General features: G+C 40.5%; 1 protein-coding gene across 14 annotated transcripts in view; it reads right to left on the bottom strand.

The window, feature by feature from the left end:
* UBR4 (ubiquitin protein ligase E3 component n-recognin 4) overlaps positions 1-22,377 on the bottom strand; it is a 154,827-nt gene that overhangs the window by 58,561 nt on the left and 73,889 nt on the right. For 3 of the 14 annotated variants that reach the window (XM_077151062.1, XM_077151075.1, XM_077151067.1), the window contains exons 40-61: positions 20,018-20,200; positions 18,981-19,139; positions 18,480-18,632; positions 17,746-17,973; positions 17,241-17,398; positions 16,123-16,294; positions 15,673-15,874; positions 14,674-14,837; positions 14,033-14,249; positions 12,974-13,190; positions 11,712-11,744; positions 10,486-10,549; positions 9,913-10,047; positions 7,549-7,723; positions 6,761-6,844; positions 6,531-6,671; positions 5,540-5,661; positions 4,777-4,888; positions 3,075-3,205; positions 2,782-2,959; positions 2,228-2,332; positions 548-703 (exon numbers count right to left, since the gene is read on the bottom strand). In XM_077151062.1, the coding sequence (XP_077007177.1) occupies positions 548-703; positions 2,228-2,332; positions 2,782-2,959; positions 3,075-3,205; positions 4,777-4,888; positions 5,540-5,661; positions 6,531-6,671; positions 6,761-6,844; positions 7,549-7,723; positions 9,913-10,047; positions 10,486-10,549; positions 11,712-11,744; positions 12,974-13,190; positions 14,033-14,249; positions 14,674-14,837; positions 15,673-15,874; positions 16,123-16,294; positions 17,241-17,398; positions 17,746-17,973; positions 18,480-18,632; positions 18,981-19,139; positions 20,018-20,200 (3,289 nt within the window). The remainder of the gene's footprint in view (positions 1-547; positions 704-2,227; positions 2,333-2,781; positions 2,960-3,074; positions 3,206-4,776; positions 4,889-5,539; positions 5,662-6,530; positions 6,672-6,760; positions 6,845-7,548; positions 7,724-9,912; positions 10,048-10,485; positions 10,550-11,711; positions 11,745-12,973; positions 13,191-14,032; positions 14,250-14,673; positions 14,838-15,672; positions 15,875-16,122; positions 16,295-17,240; positions 17,399-17,745; positions 17,974-18,479; positions 18,633-18,980; positions 19,140-20,017; positions 20,201-22,377) is intronic. The other 11 variants (XM_077151069.1, XM_077151071.1, XM_077151065.1 and 8 more) reach the window with 10 other exon arrangements.

The raw sequence follows: 22,377 nt of genomic DNA, 5'->3' as shown, positions 1-22,377 counted from the left end.
CTTATACTACTGATAAGGGAATTTAGAAATTATCAGGTACTCAATCTTCTCCATAAGAATTCTTCATATCCAATTTTTAACCAAAAACAGATTTTCAAGTTCAAGCCAAAATGGCTTTGTATGTTTCCTCACTCTATCCTTACTAGTGCAAGGATAACTGTGGGGATGGCTTGTTAACACATACATTAAGAATAGGATTGTCCCAAAATATCTTTCTAGGATAGACAGGGAGGCAAAAAAACCCACAGGATGATGGGTATCAAAGTCACACCATAACTGTTTTAGATTAATCATGATTTAGAATTTGTGGATGTCATTGCTTTCTTCCATTAACAGATAATTAAAAGCCTCTTGTAAAATATTTCAATATCAACCCCACCGAGCTTAAACTATCATAACTGAACATCAAATGAATTCCACAGAGGGATATAAGATTTTTAATGAGTCCTTCAAAGTTCCCTTTGCTGAAACCAATCCCAGGACCCAGATGGTAACACCTATTTCATCCCCATCCTCTGCACAAGATCAGCACCCCTGGCCACATTACCACTGTGCTCGCCAGCCACTGAGTCCACAGCACTTCCCCCGCTCTCTGAGCCCACACTACCACCGTGGTCAGCCGGAGAGGTCCGAAGGGTAGAACCATCAGTCGCTGCTGTGCTGCCCTCATCATCTGAGGCTGGAGCTGAGAGAGTAACAAGAGCTGTTACAAGTAAAAACCCCTCCTTGAGATGAAAGAGTCAAACTACATAGTGCAGAGGACACAATGTAGTTTATATAACCTGTCATCAAAGTAAAAAAGGGAAGGATTTGCTATGCCAGCTAATCACTAATAGGAACAAACACTATCACAGTGCATTGCAAACAGTAATTAGACAAAGTGAACACCCAGTTCACTGGGCATTTCCTTAGCTGTTGCATTACAGTGCAAGTAGAACAGTACAGAGATTCAGTAAGAATCTGTGATATGGATGCTAAGTTTTCTAGCTAAAATGCTACATGGTCACCATTGTCTAGGTGTTATTGACACTTGCTGAGAGATCAGAAACTAACCATTACCACTCAAAGCATAGAATTCTGAATATTAATGAGATTTGTAAGCAGTCAATTTATATGTTTATGTTAGGAAATCATTAATTGTGAGCTCCTGAATCAATCACGTTTGGTTTTTAATCAGGTGGTCCAGGGGGAATTCATTGGGAAATTTCACGCCTTCTAAATTATCCTCATCAGATGCTAATAATGAAGCAAGGAAATTCCCCAGAGACAGCCACAGCATCCAGGATCAGGGCTGAGCTGAGACAGGAGGAAAATGCCGGATGAGATACATGGGGGAGGAAAGCCAGGACAGCCATAGAGCACAGTAGGAACACAATTTGCACAACACAATAGCAACCTCAAAGCCTGAAATGACAGCAATTAAGAAAAGCAACAAGCCATGGCAGCAGGTGAGAAGGCGCAGTCAATTTCTCCCTTCCTTATCTATCCAAGGTAAAATCCATCCCCCCACCAAAAAAAAAAAAAAAAAAAATAGAATCATCACTCTGAAGAACTATAAATCCCTTAAAACCCTTAAATTATACAAGGCTTGACTGACCAGTGTTTTATCAGGTAGTCCCTTCTCCACTAATGGGTTCAATTCTCTGTTCAGTGAATATTTTTTCTTATCAGATTAGGAAAGAGATTGAAAGTAAAAACAAACTGGGGTTTGAAGATTTCCTATCAATTTTAATTGCTCACAAAAAACCTACCTCCCAAGCTCATGAATACCTGACAGGCGGCCACATTAACCAAAAATTCTGAAGCATAACCCAGCTTCTTGCAGCTTCATTTTTAGTTATAAATAAAGAAAAAAATGTTAATAGATATGATTTCTATTTCTTGCCTCCCTTTTAAAATTGTCTAAAATGTCAGAACTCTGGCAAGTATTCTGAAAGCTTTCATTTTAAGTCCTATAGCTGATCAACCTGCAAGACACTCTCTTGGCTGTTCCTCAGGGAATTAGGTGAAGCCAGGCAGCATGCAAAGTGTGAAGGAAGCAGAGCCACAAGAGCCTTTGCGAAGCTCAACTGCTATGCCTTCCACAACCATGTTTCTGAAGCAGAGGAAGAAGCAGGAAGTCCAGAATGGCCTGTCAAAGCAGCTGCCCATTACACTCACACAGCACTGGAAACAATGCTTTAGGGACCTGGGGCCCTGAGCTGTGCTCCTTGCTGTGGACAGTTACCTGATGCTGTGGTGTCAGAGAGGGTTCCTGCGTCCAGAGAGGAAGAGCTGGGTGCTTGGCCGGACAGTCCCAGGCTCTGCAGGCCCAGGGCACTGCTGCTGCTGCCTGGGAAACAAGTGGAGAGTGAGCACAACATCCCCTCCAGTCCCCATCCACAACACTGCTTTGGCTGCCTGCTGCCCTCAGGAGTTTCTAAACAACAGTGTGTGAATTCTCATGCCTAGAGGAAGTTCATAAATAGCCATAGCTGTTCACCACCAAATTCTGTTACACAGATGGTGGGATGCCTCTTTCTGCTCAGGCAGGACACAGGCTGGAGGAATCTAACCAATTCCACAAGACCAAACTGATAGAAACTATGAGACTGGCTCCCATATTGGAAATCCCACCCAAACCCTCTCACTCTCCACCTGTATCTCTGTACAGCTCTCACCCAGATCAACCTCTCCCCACATCTGGGGACAAGCTAAGTCATTTAGATATCATTAACTGCCAAGCCCTCGTTTGGCTGTTAATGTCAAATGGAACACTTTATTCCTGGTATAGCCTTCTACCTTGTTGGTCCTGCTGCAGGCTCAGGGCAATGGCTAGTTCAACCATGGTCTCATCATCTGCATCAGGAGGGATGTCCAGCATGGGAGGGAAGCCCTCTGCACCCGCCAGCAGGGCCTCCAGGGGAGAGGGGTTGCCATTGTTGACGTTTTCAGCTGTCTCCAGGACCATCGACTCAGACTGCAGAAAGAGAGCTGTCAGTGTTTCATAAACTGGGAGCTTTTGGAAGCCCACTAAATATGACCTAGAGGAGAACTCTGAAGCTCCTCCTTTCCTCTCCTGCTGCCAGACTTACCACCATTTCAAAATCTCCATGGTCCACCTCACTCTGTTCCTGGCTTTCCTGACGGATGTGACCACCATTCGGAATCCCTGATGACTGTATTTTCTCATCTGCATCATCATCGTCATCATCATCCTTATCTCCTGAGTCAAAGAAACCCCAGTCACCTGAAGGTGCTTACTTTTTCCTCCCTTGGGCATAAGGTAGATTAAGTCCCATAGAAACAAAAAACCCAAGACAAGGTACTAGCTAGGCCCCTGTGCTGTGGAGGTAAAACTCCAGGGTGCTATGTCTCGCCTTGATCTCTTGCTTCCTGGACCTAGCAGGATCTGGGAAGATTGGGTTGGCAATTATAGCTTGCCTCCTTTGGAAAGAGACTTTTCCAGCTGATGAAGAAAAATAAACAACCTCAGATTCCAAATGGGATATTCATAAAGCAAAGAAATTTAAGACCAGGAGGTCCCACAAGTTCCCACCAACTCCCAGGAGACCTTGGGCAAGACAGGGGAAACAACAGAAGTGGGATGTTTATCTGTTATCTGTCACAACTTGGAATATTATTCCACCACTTTTTCCCAAAACAACAGTCAGTGAAACTGTCACACCACATAATCATTATGAGAAAAACCAGAACAGGAATGTAAAACCATTGAAACGAAGCTATATAGGTCCTGCCCGGGCCCACTTCTGTGTGAAAGTGAGAAGGCTTTTTATTTAGAATTCCAAGTTAGAAGAGGGTGAAATCCAATCTTCCACTCGATGGAAACATCAACTATCTGTACCCTAGGTTCTTGCTAGAGAAGAGCCAGAAACCAATACTAGCTCATCAAAAGTTTAGATAAAATAAATAAATGATATTCAGGGAAGACTGTCAGGAGGTCACGAGGTTGCGTACGTTCCTCTAGACCTGTACTGTCCCATACAGTAGCCACTAGCCACATGTGGTTACTGCACACTTAAAAAATGTGACTAGTCTAAATTAAAATGAGCCATTAGTGTAAAATACCAGATTTCAAAGACTTACTATGAAAAAAAAATGAATGGAAAATATTTCAATTATAAATAAATTAAAAATTACACAACTTGCATTGTATTTCTACTGGGTAGAGCTGTTTTAGATATTGAAACTTACTTCTCAAACAAGTAATCAGAGTTACATATCTACAATGCTGTTACTCAGATACCTTCCTGAGTCCCATGCTTTTACTAAAATGTAAATATTGCCTTTGACTTGTGCCCAAGTATATCATAATGGAAAATACCACAAAATTTGCTATTGAACTTACTGTTACTGCCCTTGTGTAACAAAATGGACCCTTAATGAAACAACTATGATTTTATCTTTGGTCACTGTGATTTTTATAACTGTTCTTATTTTACTTTTGCTATAGCTCTTAGTAGGCTTTTAGCCAAACATAAGATCTTCACTTAAAAATCACATAGGACCTCATGATATAGACTGCAATACCTTAGCCCTGATTTAATTTTATTACAAAACCATTATTTTCCTATGGCCTTGATTTTCTCTATTTTATCTGACCTACAATATGCACTTCTATATGCTACCTTAAATTCTTTCTAAGAAAAGGGTAGAGAAAAAAATAAAGTCTTCAGGACTTTGGTCAATATGAGCGACATATCCTAAAATATATCTTCCCTTCCCCTCTCCCCAACACACACACAAACACAAACCTAAACCCAGACCTCACATTACCCATTGGAGTGTTGCTTCGAGGGGAGGAGGGCAATGTCACATGTCTTCGTTTGTTCCGGGGCCTTAGGACTCGAATTAGAGCTTGTTTACAAGAGAAGCTCACAGCAGGATCCTGAGATTTTAAAGGAAGTTGTCATGCTTAGGTTTTATATTATTCATGAAACTGTCTATAAAACACTTTCCTTTCTTGTTCACATACATGCAAGTGGAAGACCTATCTATTCTTACCTGCAACCCAGCTAATCAAGTTCAGATAAAATTTAATCCCCATTTCCAGACCTGGCGTATATAAAACCCATTTAATACTTTTCTTTCAATTACCGGTAACAGACAAGCATTTTGCTCCTAAAGTCTCTACAAATGAGTTATCTGATGATGTCAGGCTACCAGTGCCCACCAAAATACTTCTAACACTTAGCTTCTGTGACAGGTTCACCAGAAATAGAAATTTTTATGTACAACTTGCTCATTCATTCATGCAATCATTTAATTAATACTTAATGAGCACTAAGTACGTAGCAGGCATCATTCTATTTCTTGGGGATTCAGTACTGAACAAGAAAACCTAAGTCTAACCCTTTTTCAAATCTTTCTCTTCCAGGGAATGGGTAAGATCTCAAAGCTTTTATAGAGATTCAAAATTATTAATTCCCATCACCTTCCTTTAAGTCCATTTTATTTCATTAGCTTAGGAAACTATAAAAAATTTTCTCCAGACATTTTTAGGCTGATAAGAGACATCTGGGATTGTGATGCTACGTACAGGACACAATAGCATCTGCATGTAGATCTTGGATGCAGTGTTAATACAGTCCAGCTCACAAGTACAGTAGCCATGGATAATATCTACCAGGGCATTGATGGTAGCTTCAATGTGAGTTAGTCCTAAAGAGGAGAAAAATATTAGATGAAAATTTAGTGGAAAAACTTCTAATTGCTTGAGAATCTGAGACAAAAGGACAAATTATTATTCTCACATGAAGGTCAGGCTAATAAAAAAATGGCATACTCACACACACAGAAGTACACTCAAACCAATCAAACCCACACAGAAAATATAGATTGTCAGCATTATTTGTAATCTGTTTTATTGACAGTCTCCTAATCTCCTAAACTGGCCTCAAAAGTCTTTTAATGTCCTGTACCACAGAACTAAGTAGCTGTCCACCCTCTGTGGATATCAAAAGACAGGGCAGAGAAGTGTGAAGAGGAAAGCAGATTCTAAACCACTACCATCCCTAAATCTTAAATGATAAAACATGACCTTGACATGCCCTTTAGGACACATAACCTCCAAATACACATGACTAACAGAGGTTCTTCTAGTTTTCTATATTGCTATTCAGATTCCTGCTCTTCCATCTAACCTTGTCATATCAATGTAAGAAGTTAGATGCCAAAGGCAGCAGTTGCTTGGAAATAATTTTCAAAGCAGATGCTTAATCTTTATTTTTTTAATTGGTCTTGAAGCAATCTTCCAAAAAATTTTAAAAACAATTATAAACATGCCTAAAGATACACACACAAAAGTGTTTCTTTATGTGAAATATTCAATACCATATGAAGAGATAAGGTATAAGAAAATACCACTCCTGTGTCACATCAACAAATTACTATTATCAGAACAATGTACTGATCTGAGAGACTTCTAATTCCCATTTATTAATTGGAAGAAATGGATAATGAAGGCTAATGGACGATGATATCAGGTTTGACTATGTATTAAGATGCAAATATCCATTTTGACATGATACCTGGCAGGCAGGCAGGTGCCAAAAAGGCATTCTTGGGTTTGGATGCATGGAGTTTCCAGAAGTGGTTAACCAACTGGGTGATGAAACTACAGCAATCTCCATCCAACTGCTTCTGAGGTTCTTTCCCCTCATCCACTCCTTCTAAGCAGGAGAAAGAAAATTATTAACGATGGTAAATCTGAAATGAAATTTAATTTGTTTTAAGGTTAACTCAGGTCAAGGAAGCTTGCCTGGGGAGGGAGTTTCAAGTGGGGACCCAATCAATATGCCAACTATCCCTAGACTCCAGCACGCACATCTAGGAAAAAAACAGTCTGGGAAAGGAATATCAAAGAAAACATTTTATGTTAGAATTAAATAGAAAGGGGGGTGGGAGGGCTCAGGATTTTCATAGCAGACTGAGATATCAGTTCCGACTGTTCAATTTCTAAAAATTAGGCAAACATTTGAGATTTTTCTAAAATGATTCCTGTATTACAGTAATAGGAGGCACAGGATCAGGATCATGACAGCATATGGGAGCATGTAAATAACAGAACTGCAAAGGCATCAATAAATTCTATTCAATAAGCTATATTTGAGTCAATAAACAATATATTTGGTACCCAAAAAGCATGAGGATAGATGAAGAAATGAAATCAAGAACTAAGAAAGGCCACTGCTTTCTTATTAATAAAATACTGGCAAAAGAACAGCATGAAAGCAAAATACATGACCCTATTACTCTAAAGCAGAAAGCAACCAGGGACCAATCTTAGTTTTATCCTGGAGATCAGAGAAGATAGTAACTCCAGAATATTAAATAAATTCAAAGACAATCAAAGGGGAAAACACCGGCAAGGGCATTTACTTAAAATGGTACAATCTTAATATCAGAAGCCCTACAAAGAGATAAAGACCAGGGAATTAAATTCCTGTCTCAGAGCATAAATCAGTCAGAGGCCAGTAGGAACAAAAAGAGGAAGAAGGAGGTGTATTAAGCAGATTTCATTATCATGGCCACATAGGCCAAGTTCACCTGTTTCCATCTGGGGCAGCTTAGACTCCGTGAAGTGGACAAGGTTGTTAGGGCGCATGATGGCAATGGAGCGAGCTGTGATCACCAGTCTCTGGAACACCTCAGGGTCCAAATCCTTGCCTTCTTTGCTGGATGTATTGAGACACTGCACAGCTTTGCTCAGCAAGGCCTGATCCTATAAAACAACAAAAACAGAGAGGATCAAACAAAAGCAAAACCTGAGTATGAAAGCAAAGTACAGAGCCCTACTAAAGCTGCTGACAAGTTGTCAGGATTGTTATCTCCTCTCAAGAGAACAGGTTACTTACCACCAACCACATTGAAAAAATCTTCCAAGCAGCATAATACAGATAATATATTATATATTAAAGGCATTAAAAATCAAGTCATATCAAAGGGAGAGATGTTTATTTGGTGCAAAATTTATATTTTGGGTAGTGCATGATCTAATTTAATTTGTATGGTCAATTTATTAGAACACTATAATTACACAGAATCTTGAATAGAGGTGAGATCTTGTTGGTTTGTACAGGTTAGTGTGATGCTCTGATATAACCCAGAGTAATTTGGGCAGAAAATACAAAAGTAATTGCAAAGTCACTCTGGGAGACTAGAAGAAAGGAGGAAATATTCAACTTCACCACCCAGGGAATTCCTGCTATGGTCGCAAGCACTGGGGACAACAAATTCATTAGGCTGAGCCCTCAATCTTGGGGTTCACTCCGATGAAACTTATTCCTGCAAAAGAGAAGCTAAGCCTGCTTATAATTATGCCTATAAGTCACCTCTGGAGAATCGATTTTGTTGCTCAGATGTGGCCCCTCTCTCTACACCAACTTGGCAGGTGAACTCACTGCCCTCCCCACTTTGTAAGACACAATTCCCAGGGGTGTAAATCCCCCTGGCAACGTGGGACAGGAATCCCAGGATGAGCTAGGACCCGGCATCATGGGATTGAGAGAGCCTTCTTGAACTAAGGGAGAAAAAGAGAAATGAGACAAAATAAAGTTTCACTGGCTGAGAGATTTCAAAGAGAGTCAAGAGGTTATCCTGGAGGTTATTCCTATACATTATATATACTCCTTTTTAGTTTATGGTGCATTGGAGTGGTTAGAGGGGAGCACCTGAAACTGCTGGAACTGTGTTCCAATAGCCTTCAGTCTTGAAGACGACTGCATAACTACATAGATTTTACAATATGACCATTTGATTTTGAAAACCTTGTGACTGATGCTCCCTTTATCCAGGCTATGGACAGATGAGTAAAAAAATAAGGAAAAATAAATAAATAAATAATAGGAGGGAATAAGACGTAAAAAAAAATTGGGTACGTTGAAATTCTATGGTCAATGAGAGGGAAGGGTAAGAGATATAAAATGCATGAGCTTTTTCTTTCTTCTTTTTATTTCTTTTTTTTTTGAGTGAAGCAAATGTCTAAAAATGATCATGGTGATGAATATATAACTACGTGATGACATTCTGAGCTAGTGATTATACACACCATGTAAGGACCGTATGTGTGAGATTTCTCAAAAAAAAAACAAAAACAAAAGAAATCAAGTCATGAAATCAGTATCAAAGTGTAATAGGAATATCAGAAACCAATTCTCTAGAACTGCAACTCCCAGATTTCTTTCCTAGAACAGAGGAGTCATTTATTTACCAGTTCATATTACGCAAAAATGTTTCTCTAACTACCTTTCCTTGTGAGGCTCAGCAGGTTAAATTCACATTTCTCAACTCTCTGGTTGGAGGCCCAAAGGCTAACCAAGGCATTTGAACTGGCAGCTCCTCCCACAGCCCTTCTCTCTCATAGTCAGAACTACCTGCACTTCTATCTATGGTAACTGGTCCAACTTTATCTCCTTTAGCTGCTACTACTGTTATAGTGGAGACCCTCTCTCTCCAGATTTTCCCCTCAGAGGCTCTCCAACAACCACTGAGCAATTTCCTCGCATAGGTACCTTTACAGTTGTACCAATGCTGGAGACATGAAAATACCACAGTCCTATCTCCTGAGTGATTCCCTCACATAATTCTTTTCCAATAAGAAGCCACCCTCACTCAAATGTCCCTCCCTCTTTTTCTTAATTCTTGTAGAAAAATCTTTCTGATTCTGTCAGGGTGAAAAAAAATATAAGTGCAAACCAGTGGTCCATTAGCTGGCCTGTTCTCAGTTCTGAGTGGTATTCATTAACTGCTTAGGAGAAACTTAGATTGTGGGAATATAACCTCAATGCTATCCTTTCTCCACTTTACTTCATTCTGTCCTGGCTTTACATATGAGAAGGGAACTTAATTGATTTCCTGTCAGTGCCACAACTTCCATTTCTATAAAAAGCATCTCTGAGAGGGAACGATTACCTTGTGGCTGTGATAAGCTGAGCGGCTGGTGTGCAGGCTAGCGAGAAGGCTCTTGGACTGCAGCTGGACACTGGCAGGTGCTGGCAGGGACAGCAACAGAGTGGCTAACTCCTGGGCTGCATTCTTATTTCTCTCCTGATGCAGAAGACAAAAGAGTTATCACTAATCCCACTAAATCAATGCAGAATAAATGGTATAGACTCTGGCCTCCCTTTCTTCCCTCATAGGCACCAAGATTAGGTTATACTTCATGGACTGCAAATAGCAAAAAAAAAGAAAGACTTCAGAAATTATAATTCTCGTTCAATACAGGTGAAGAAACTGAACCCAAGCACATGACTCCAGTACAGTATTATTTTACCAGAACTCATCTTATTCTATGAGAAGCTCTCACTATGGTCACCCAAAAGTAGGACAAAAGGACTTAAGCTAAAGACTTCTCCGGAGCTTCTTTGCAAATCTAGATCATGCTATAAATGGTTAGATACAAGGCCTCAGGGCCTCTGACAACTCCATTGACTTTCTGCCTCTTCAGAAAGCTCCCAAAAAAAGCTCTTTGAAAAAGTAACTTGCCTTCTCGATGATTGGGCCAACAGCAAAGCAGCTTTCCAACGCTTCTAAAGAACTCACAACCAGCCTAAGGAGACAGAAAAGCTGGCTTGAGTACAACCCTTCTTTCTGCCTTCTGCTTTAGCCTATGCAAACGACAGTCATTGAGTACCTTGGGGACAGCTAACAAATGCCAAATACAAAATCAAAGCACAATAAGACCTGCCACAGGCACCATGCATGTGTTTTCTTATGTTACAAGCCAAGAGAAACCTGGCTCCTGTCTGGAGATCAACCTGAGGCCATGTTCATAATCTGCAACTCAAAGACAGGGCTGTTCTTTCTCAGAGAGGATAAATGTGCATCCTTCTGCTGCCTGTGGCAAGGATCACTGAGACTGGCTTAAGAGTCTTGATGCAATGGGACCCAGAGCTCAAGTACCCACACATGAGTAGGTAAAGGGATATATAAAGGGAAAAGTTAAAACCATCTTCTTAGACTAGGAAGGTTAAGGTTATTTATACTTACACCTCCAAGAAAATAGACAAAGGCATTTCTTGTGAGTCCCTGAGTGTGGGGGAACGAACAAACTGTATTTTCTGGTGCATGTCAAGTGCTAACATTCAAGGGATGGTGCAAAGTACCTTTAGAAAACTGTGCAACTTTCCCTTAGGGAAGGACCAGGAAACCCAAATACTGACGGGTGCCAAGGTAACATGTTCCCCAGGGCTTATTCCTTTGAGCTTAATGTGCTATATTAAAAAGACCAACACCTGACAGCTGAAGCTCTAGGCAGAAAGAAAAATATTGAGATGGGAGCTGGAGAGAAAAGGGTAAAGGGGTAGAGAAAGGCAGTAAAGAACTAGGGAAAGGGAATGGTGGCATAAAACAAAGTTGGACATAGCAACCTCTCTGGTTCATATGAGATGGTATGATTTTTGTCTGTTCGTTCCTCCTTCCCTGCCCCCCCCATCCCACCCCAATCCAGAGAAAAAGCAGAGAGGAAGACAGGAATGGGGTAAGAAAGAGAAAACTAAGAGAATCTGAAGCAGCCAACACCAAAAGTGCACTTACAATCCTCCATATATTCCATTGTACACATGGATAGCTCTGTAGCCATGCAATGACCAGAACAGAAAGAAGCAAGAAGACTCTTAAACAGAAGCAGAATCAACGCAAAGCCACATCACTGATTACATTGCTCTCTGACATACACTCACTCGTGCAGAGAAAAGAAAGGGCATACTAACCGGTCCAGCTTGGTTAGGGACTCAGTTTCAGAACTTGGGGAAGAAGCAAAGAAAAAAAAAAAGGAAAAAAATGTGAAGCTCAGAGAAACCTGAATACACATCATAAGCAAACCATATATGAATAGGGTAGGGGTAAAAAAGGAAGGAAGAAAAGAAGAGAAGGAGGGAGGGAACTAGGAAAAAAGAAAGAAGATAAAGGGGAGGGGGCAGAAGACTGCTGATGAGAGGCAGTTATTCCAAGCAAGGCTACTCTGACGACTTACAATGTAAGAAACTCAACATCTTACATCATTAATTATTTCATCTATCATGGTAAACTAGCAGCTACCTAGCACAAAGAAGCCAAGCACAATGCTTAGGAATGTCACTGCAGGGAGTTTTAAGGAGATTCTGAACTCTGCTACAAGATGCAGCAGGTAACCCCTTGCTAGCTAGCATTGTTATTACCACCCAAGTAGCTACTGCAGGAAAGACGAGAAGATGATGAGATCAGAATAGAAGGGAGGATTTTCCCTATAATTTATTTCAGGAAGACTGGATCCTAATCTATAACACTGACTCCACTGGGTACTTCAGAGTTAAAGAAGGGACAGGAGGTCCAGGGCAGAGAGATTCTGGCACCAGAAGGCCATGAGTATGGTTTTTGCATACTGCCAGTTCTGATGGTTAATTCTGTGTCAACTTGAATTAACTTGACCAAACAGGCAAGTGTTTGATCAAAAACTAGATGTTGCCCTGAAGGTATTTTCTAGATGCGATTAACATCTACAATCAGTTGACTTTAAGGAAAGGAGATTACCTTCAATAATGTGGGTGGGCCTGGTTCAATTAGCTGAAAACTCAAAGTGTAAAAACTAAGGTTTCCTGGGGAAGAAGGAATTCTGCCTCAACTCCTATATCTCAGTTTCCAGCTCCTAGTCTGCGGTTTTCAAATTTCAGACTCAAGACTGCACTCATGCCTAAGCTTACAGTCTGCCCTACAAATCTCAGACTTGCCTGCCCCTATAATCTTGTGAGCCAATTCCTTAAATGAATTTCTTAATGTACATATACACAGACACACATAAATATCATACTGACTGTTTCTCTGAAGAACCCTGACAAATACCCCAGCACACTAAGGAGATGCCAGAGGTGTGGAAACTAGAAGAGCACAGGCTAGACTTGGGACAGTTCCTCAAAGGCTGACTCTTGAGACAAAAGAGGTTCTGCAGCAAATGAAAAATGATGAAAACTGAAAGCAACCCTGCCAGTGCTGGTACCTCTCCAGGACAGTTCCACTGGTAGAAGTAGGGGCAGCTGAATCACTGTCTCCAGTGCCATTGCCCTGGTTCAGGTTTGAAGAACAGATGTTGCTGACGGAGGCAGAAGGGAATTCTTCAGGGGGCTCATCAGGCCAGCCAAACTGCTCTTTAGTCTTGCCATAAATCTTTACCGCATCTATCATGGTGACACCTGCTGGATCCACCGAGGCCCCAACTGCAATAAGCAAGAGAGCCTTTAGGGAGCACATTCTCTAAAGGGCTAACCTCATCCCCTCCAAAGCAAAGACCAGATCAGTTTGGGCAAAGCAGCAAATCACATCAATTTTACATTCACAGAGGAATTTTACCTTCTGAGACTTTAGCAGCACTTTATAGATGCTAGATACTTACAGAAAGAGTTCCATGGGCCAAAAGCCAATTAGGTCTTCTACTCAGAAGAGCCTCTAAACATCACTGTAAGGATCCTCTCATACTGTATCTCCCACCTCTCATCCCCAGGGATCTCTAAGCACCCTCTTTGTTCAAAGTACATATCATCATCATTTACACTAAAGCAACTATGTTGAGGAGAAAGAATATCAGACAGGTAGCTAATAAATAACGGAGAAAGAGGCCAGTCTTACAAAAGGACTGGGGACTTTACTGTGAGGGTTTAAAGTTCTCAAGAACAAGACAAGACAGGCATCACTGAACACCTAATGATGTGTAACCTGAAGCCTTCATCTACACTTCAAGAAAGCCTTGGGATTTTACATGCTAATTTTGCCTCCTCCCTGTCTAAACACACAGGCAGCTCTTTCAGCAAATCTGACCCAATACTATAGAAGTATATCCTTGAGCAAAGTTCACCCTATTATTACCTCTACCATTCTCAAGTATACTCCTTTCCTGTCACCTTGCCTCCTTTATATCTTAAATGAAGCTCAGCATTTTCTGATGGCAGAGAACACAGAGACAGCAGTAGAACAGAGGGTTCCCAGACTATTTTGAGCAGTAGGCCCCAATTCAGAAATCACAGTGAGAAGGACACAGTCTGTACCAGCCCCTGGGACTCACTGAAGAGGTTCAGTTTCTTATCGGCTTGCAGGGCTTCTTCTCTGGTGAATGGGAAGTCAAACCAGCGTGAGCGACTCAGGTTAAGTTGCATAGTTCTACCAAAGATCTCAATGTATGAGGGGGCCCGTTCGATTGCCTGGGTCCCAATCTGGATCCGCATGCCTGTCATCACCATAGTGCTGTTGTTGTTACTAATCTCAATGGTGAAGCCACCAGGCTGTAGGGAGAAAAGGTAGGCATCAGAAAATAGAAGTTCTTAAATGCACAGTTTCAACCCATCCTCTGCTACTGTCTCAAAATGTGATCTTTTTAATTCCCCAGTAATGACTCCTAGTTTACAAGGATGGGAAAATAGATGCAGGGAACAACTTCTCTTCAATTGTAGGCTCCCTTTACCCCAAAGTTAACAACTTCAAGTTGCCTCTGCACATTAATCCTGCTGGTAATGGTGGAAACCAGCCTGCAGGATGTGAGCCCTTCTGAACTTGAGAGTACTCATTTGTTCAAGGGACCGGTTAGTTAGATTCCAAAGTGAGTCACTATGAGGCTATGCCTGAATTCTAAAGGTGATGTGTTCTTGAACCATATTATTATGAGTTCCTGTGACTCAGGGACAGAACCCAGCCCAGCATAGTCCTTACCTTGGTGTTGGCCACATACATGCCTGTGGAATTCAGCCGGTGCTTTATCTGTTGTGCGTTATAGACTTGTAGGAGGTCATTACCACCAAATTCCACATCTGTCAACTGCTGGTTGTGTTCAAAGAAGTCAATGGGGAAGGTCACTTGGCTAGATGTGCGAGTTGCTGTGGAGAACAGTACCACATTGCCAGAGAGCACCAATATTTGTAGCCTCTACCACCCCAGATCCCCTCCTACAGGTAGACTCCTTCCAGACTGAGCCCATGCTCACATGCACTAACCTTCCCAAGCAACCACTGGATTATAATGTATGCATCAGCACAATGCCTACCTGTAGTTAGCTCTCAATAGCTATTATCGCTAACCACAACGTCATCTACCAATATAAGAAATTCAGTGTTGAGTATACAGTTAATAATAATAGGATCTACTTCTTTTCAGGAAGAAGAGCTACAATCTAGAGCAAATTTAAAGTAATGGTCTCTGCTTAACCAACCAGCTCTCTCCTAAATTTCAAGATTTCACGTCCCTGAAAAGTCCCCTATCACTCCAGAGCAAGGCCCCAGCTCAGAGACCTATGATGGGTTCCTTCACTACTCAGTGGGAAACTGATCAACAGAAGGGAGCTCCTCGTCAGCCAGCTCCATTCTTCACTTCACATCAAGCAAACTGTTTTTCCTAAATGTAGGGAAAGGAAGCTCTCAAACAAGGTTCAGAATATAAGTCTTTACTGGGCACCTATGCAGAACTGCTGTCCTGAAGCTGGCAGCAGGTGGCTATTTATACAATGTACTCTTATAGTTGCACAAAACACTGTTGACCTGAAGAACCTTGACTCTGCTCTGGGAAAATTATCGAGCACATAGCTCTAGTTTCACAGATTGTGCAAGCAGGACAGCCATCATTTCTTTACAGATATTTACAACAGTCTATTCTTAGTCATCACCTAGAAGACTGTCACTCCCATTCCACCTAAAGCCTTTTGCGAAGGGGCCTTACTGATGGTAGCTGTTTTGCGTTTTCGAACAGGTTTCATTATGCTGATGACACTGCTGGGCTGCAGGGAGGGCTGAAGCCAGTAGGAGGTATTCTCCACATTGGCCATATAAATGCGCAGGCTGCCATCCTCACACAGCAAGATCATTGTTGTCCGCTGCTGTTCATTGCAGGCCATGTGTCTAATGGCAACCATGTCTTGGATCTAGGAAGAAGAGACAGAGGAGGGTCTTAATTTCCATACCTATAAATCAGAATCCACAGAGAGAAATAAACACAGAAGCAATTGGTTTTAGGGTCAGCTGGTGGTTGGAGAAGGGTGGCAAAGAAACGACATCTAAGAAAAAATGGATCAAAATTATTTTACAGGCCTCCACTGAGGAAACTGGGAAAGTGACAAATATAAAAAATAGATCAGGATCACAGCAAAGTGGTGGAAGAACTGGCACTGACCTTTGCTTTAGCAGGAAGAGTTTTAATTTCCTGGATAAGAAAAGTGTCTGGTTTCACCATAATTACGAGTGGCACACCTGTAGTTTGCTGGACACAACACACCAAGCCAGGGTGATTCATCACCTCAGACCACTGGCAAAGGGCAGGAGAAGTCTTACTGCCACCATTGGAACTGTAGACAACCCAAATGGCCACAGTTAGGCTCAATCACCATATCACCACACGACACTTCTTGATCTAGAGGCCATCCTCTAATTAAACAATTGGAACAATATAATACTCGTCCAGGGAATCAAATTATTCATAGATCTCAATTTTATTCTGAGATACAAAAATATGCTCACATACCCCACAGTGTGCCCCTGGTAGAAGTCTTGGTTTAGAAACTTTATTATGAGGCTCCCCTTTCTGAGGAAAAGGTGGTCTATATGTCTAGAGACATGGAATTGCCAAGTGATAAACCACTGTATTATAAGAATCTCTGGACATAGCAAGTTATATGTAAACTGGTACTCATTTTATTTCACCCTAAACAAGGTAACTCACAAAACAGAAGGCCAGGGAGAAAATGCTATGATGGCTTTTCAATGGCAGATAAGTGGAAGAGACCCTAACCTTACTCCCTAAATAAAATTCTCTATTATCTGCAAACTTGATGAAAGCTTCTGTTTCCCCAGCCTCTCTCATGACCCCTGTTATTGATACTATATTCTTTTACTATTAAATCCCACTAAGAGGAAAAAGTTAAAGGGCATTAACACAGGATGAGCTTTAAGGAGAAATTTCTGTTCCTGTCTCAAAATTTGGTAAAAAAAATTAAAATCATGTTCCTGCTTTGATTATAGCTTTTGCTTCTCAGTGACTGTGCTCCTCTACCCCTTGTTATGATGATCTTAACTCATGCACATAGCCTAACCTACCAAACCTGGATGTTGCTTTATTTTAAAGATATCTTGCAGAGAAGGGAGAGGATTGCTGAAGAAAAATTTTTAACCAGATTCATAACCAATACCAAAACGCAACCAGATTTTTATAACCCCAAAACTCAGAAGGAGTAATAGGGATCTCCTATTGAATATGGGAACCGTGGAAATTAAATATGAAATGTTCATTCTCACCTCTTGATGTTGATGGGGAAGAGTTGCAACACTTCCAAAGTAGTCCTGCTGATTGTGGCTGCAAATGATTTGCCTTGACAATAGCTGAAGAACAACATCTGCAACACATGGGAGTAGTACACAGACACGCCACCACCTGCCACCTGGCTATTACTGTCCTATCAAGACAAAGACACAACATTTGCATTAACTAATCGTGCTGACTTAGGTAACAACTTCCAACTTATGCTGGCTATTAGTTTTAAATCATATAAGTGATCTCATATTCTAAGTATGAGATCCCTGTGGGCAAACCTTACAAATACCATTTGAATAAATGAACTTCAAGTTGAATCAGTTTAGTCTTGAAGCCAAGAACTTTTGCTGTTCAGTAAAAAAGTAGAAGGGAGTAGGGAGAAGGGACGAGAAAGGGGTGGGGGGGGGGGGGAGAAGGAAAACAACAACAACAGGAGTTACTAAACTGATTAAATATGGAATAAAAGGAAAAGGCAACATTTGCTCTAACCTTCAGGTCCTCATGATTGATTTCCAGAACATTAGTGACATAGAAGGGTCCTTGCTGGGCACTACTGGCCTCTTCCATGAGCTGAGTATAGATATACCCAGCAGAAGACATTATAACAATGATGTTCTTTCCCTCTTCATTGAAGAGAAAGGTAACATCTCTTATCTTTGAGCTCGGCAGGAGAAAGTAGAAGGTTGGACTTAAGGCATCAATAGACAGGTCATAAATCTGCAGGTTGGAAGGAAGAAATACTAATTAAGAGGGATCTATTTTAGTCTCCCAAATTTCCTGAACCCAAACAACTGTAATTGGTGAGTAACAGGCATTCATTCTCCATTCAGTAGGCACCTATCAAATGTTAGGTACTGGGCATATAAAGTTGAATAAAATATCTTTTCACTCTCCCTAAAGGAACTAGTAGGGGAGAGATACATACAAATTTTGCACAAAGTATAGTAACAAGCGTGCTCTTGAGAAGGTGGGGGTAAAATAAATTTCATACTACTACATACAGAAAACTCCTGCTCTGTAACATAATAAAAGGCAACCAATTCACTTCCAGGTCCATGCACTCCCCCTCCGTTAAAAAAAGAAAAAAAAAAAGCAACCAAATGCTAAGATTTTTTTTTATTTTTAAGATCTGGGAAAAGCTAGGACATAACAGCCATCAGACCTCTGGACAATTTAAGAGCAGAACATTATCGGCCCATATCACCAAAGAACTATAACCGTACCTTGACAAAGTCTGCAGTGACAATTGCTAATTCAGTCTGTGAACCAGGTAACCAAACAGCTTTGATGATGAAGTTTCCTGTTGCCAACTGTGTGTGCAACACCAAGTGATCCGAAACAGAGCCTGAACTACTAAAGGTCAGCACATGGCAGTCCTGGACACAGTTTAAGGAAAAAAGTAGATAAAAGATGATTTGGGAAGTAGGCTAATTCATCATTTCAGAGTTTCAATGTTTCATTTTCTTCCCTAACATTTCCTGCCTTCAGATAGTATTCAGATTGTCTAGCAATATATTTATATTTTGAGAACAAATAAAGATCATTTCCTATACAGGAGAAACCTGTAGACCTGGCAGAAATTCAGAGAAAGATTTCTTTTGCATTTCAATGGCTTTTAAGTATTAATCTTGACAGTGAGTAAGAAAAAGTGGTGTGAAAACAGGGGAGAGAAGGTGACTAGGGTCCTTAGCTCAAAGTAATAAAACCTGGCTTAGAATTTTTACCTTTAGCCCACAAACCGCAAGGTAGTCCTCCTTGCAGGGATTTCCAGTAAGGCTCAACACAGTAAAGGGAACTGGGGCTGAGGCCAATCGGGTCAGAGTCAACTTCCTTTTGCTGGAATCTGCTTGCTTCAGAAGTGCAGAGAGCTGCAGAACAGTGATCTGTCAAGGAGTAATTATCATTTTATTTTTAAATAAAATGAACACAGAGCAAGAAACAAGAGCCTCTTTAATAGAGATAGTAGTTTGCAGGGCTTTTTTACAGATAACTCTTTTAGGACAATCCCAGACCAACATGAGCCTGTTTTTCGCCTGGCCGAATGACACAAAATGCTTTTCATTCCCTCCTTCCAATGAGGACAAAACAGATGAGAAATGAAACCAACTTTTCCTTTTATAGTCAGTTCATAAAATGGTACAATTCCTATGCAATACTGTCCTCCCCCATTTCGCTACAAGTATTTCCAAAGTATTTTAGGGCTGTTTTAAGGACTATTTACATCTCCGGTTTGTTTTTCATTTAAGATAAGGTTAAAGCAACTTGACCTTGATGGAGAAGTCAGGGTACAGAAAAGCATGAGTTAAGATACCCAGGACTATTCCAACTTAAAACTTGTTCTACAATACAGTATAAACTTCTGTTCCTTAGGGGAGTGAGAAGATGCAAACAATACTGAGTCTTCCTATGAAGGTCTGTCTGTCTGTCTCTCACCTCGTACCTTCCAGAGTGTCCAAACTGGGCAAGACTGGAAGCCAAGCTGTACTTTGTAACTGTTGGTCATTACCTTTTCTTCGAGGCTTGAGTGCTATTTTTTGAGTGGGAAGTTATTAACTAGAAATTGAGTCTTTGTCCTAATTATACTGCTTCTGGAGCCAATCAAATAACTCAAAGTTTAAGTAGTAGAGTTCATCGAAAGCATTCTTGGAACCCAATGGACTTTGTCCACCAGAGGGCCAATTTGAGCATGGTCATCTATATGTTCAGCTTAGTACTTGGACAAATACGACCTCAAATGAATGGGAAGGAATTGGGGACCCACCTTGCCTTTCTCATGGCTGACAGCCAAATGTTGGCGACGCCCATGGGGGGAGGAGAGCACACACATAGCCACACGCCTGAGAACATGAGCACTGATCAACTGTCGAATGGTCTGGCCCTGGTCACCGCTGTAATTCATCCGAACATTCTCAAAAGCACCTTCCTGGGAGCCTAAGGTGGGAACCTAGCAAAGATCAAGGCAAGTAGTATCAAGGTCTCAAAGACACGTCTACCTTGAAAAACAATCAATGAATTTATACAGTATTCATGTGACTGAGACATTTTAAGTACAATCATATGCAATGTATTCCACTATTTATAATTATGCCTAAGAGTCACCCCCACAGAACCTCTTTTGCTGGTCATATCTGGTCTCTCTCTCTCTCTAAGCCAATTCAGCAGATGAACTCACTGCCCTCCCTCTTATATGGGACATGACTCCCAGGGTGTAACTCTCCCTGGCAACATGTGACAGGACTCCCGGAATAATCCAGGACCTGGCATTAAGGGATTGAGAAAGCCTTCTTCAACAAAAGGGGGAAGAAAGAAATGAGATAAAATAAAGTTTCAGTGGCTGAGAGATTTCAAATAGAGTCAAGAGGTTATCCTGGAGGTTTATGTTTATGCACTATACATATCTATGCACTATACATAGTGCACCTTTTTGAGTTTATGGCACATTGGAGTGGCTGGAGGAAGTACCTGAAACTGTTGAGCTGTGTTCCAGTAGCCTTGATTCTTAAAGACGATTGTATAATGATATAAATTTTATAATTTGACTGTGCTGTGAAAACCTTGTGCCTCATGCTCCCTTTATCCAGGGTATGGACAGATGAGTAAAAAAATATGGATTAAAAAATAAACAAATAATAGGAGGGATAAGGGGTAAAATAAATTGGTAAATTGAAATACTAGTGGTCAATGAGAGGGATGGGTAAGGAGTATGGAATGTATGAGTTTTTTCTTTTTTCCTTTTATTTATTTTTCTGGAGTGATGCAAATGTTCTAAAAATGAGTATGGTGATGAATACACAACTATGTGATGATATTCTGAGCCAATGATTGTACACACACATGTATGGAATGTACGTTTGTGAAGATCTATCAATAAAATTATTAAGGAAAAAAAAAAGCAATGGATTCCAACTTCCAATCCACGGATGGCTGGGTAAACTGTCAAAGTAAAGAACAATGTGGTGAATTTTTCATAAAACTAGATTTAATTAATATAAAACACTGGCCTTCTAAAAAATGTTAAAATGCCCTTTCTTCTATAAAAACGTAGTGATAACTGATGGAATTTTTTTCTTATTGCTCTAACCCAGGAAAAGTCAGTAACTTTATGGGTCAGCAACCCCCACCCCAATATTTTTTAGCTTCGTTTTAATGTCTAAAAATCTAAAAACCACTGATCTAAAACTGTGACTAATTAAAAAAATTTTTTTTATTAATAAAACCAATCTACATACATCATAAACATTCTTAACATATGAACATTCCATATTTGGTGTGCATCAATGGCTCACAATAACATCACATAGTTGTATATTAATCACCATGATCATTTCTCACAACATTTACATCACTCCAGACAAAGAAATAAAGAGGAAAAACTCATACATACCATACCCCTTGCCCATCCCTCTCAATGACCACCAGTATTTCCCTTTACCCAACTTATTTTAACATTTATGCCCCCTATTATTTATCCATTTATTTAATTTATTTTTTTATTATTATTGTTATTATTTACTTTTTTTTTTTGCATGGGCAGACACCGGGAATGGAACCTGGGTCTCTGGCATAGCAGGCGAGAACTCTGCCTGCTGAGCCACCATGGCCCAACCTATTTATTCATTTTTAATCCATGTTTTTCACTCATCTGTTCATACCGTAGACAAAAAGATGATCAGAACTAGGTAAAATTGTGACTGATTTTCAATAAAACTCCAAAATGTATATGTGTATGTACCCACATTTCCAACTATTATTCCCGTAAAGACTGTCATCTTGTGAGATCCATTCAAAATATTTTTACACTCACCTTTTCGAATTTGTTAAGTTTACCTTCTGCTACTAGAACAAACATTGCTGCTACACAAGAATTAAACCACACCAGAACTACTATGTTCAGTTCTGACAAGCATATTATAAAATGAGCAATTTATAACTCATGTCATACTCAAGTTATCTAAAGGCTATAAGGAAAAGAAGACAAACACTACTTTGCAAGCTCAACAAACCTAAGGGAAGAAGACACAGTAAGGACATTTTCTGTTTTATATACAAAAGAAATTTCTCTACTACAATTGCCCCAAAATGGAGTTCACCACATCATGGGAGGTCATAAATTTATGTGAA

This window comes from Tamandua tetradactyla, chromosome 2 (assembly GCF_023851605.1).
Source record: "Tamandua tetradactyla isolate mTamTet1 chromosome 2, mTamTet1.pri, whole genome shotgun sequence".
In the NCBI taxonomy this organism is placed as follows: Eukaryota; Metazoa; Chordata; class Mammalia; order Pilosa; family Myrmecophagidae; genus Tamandua; species Tamandua tetradactyla.
Note: the sequence above shows the minus strand (reverse complement) of the source record. Positions and strands in the feature narration are given on the sequence as shown.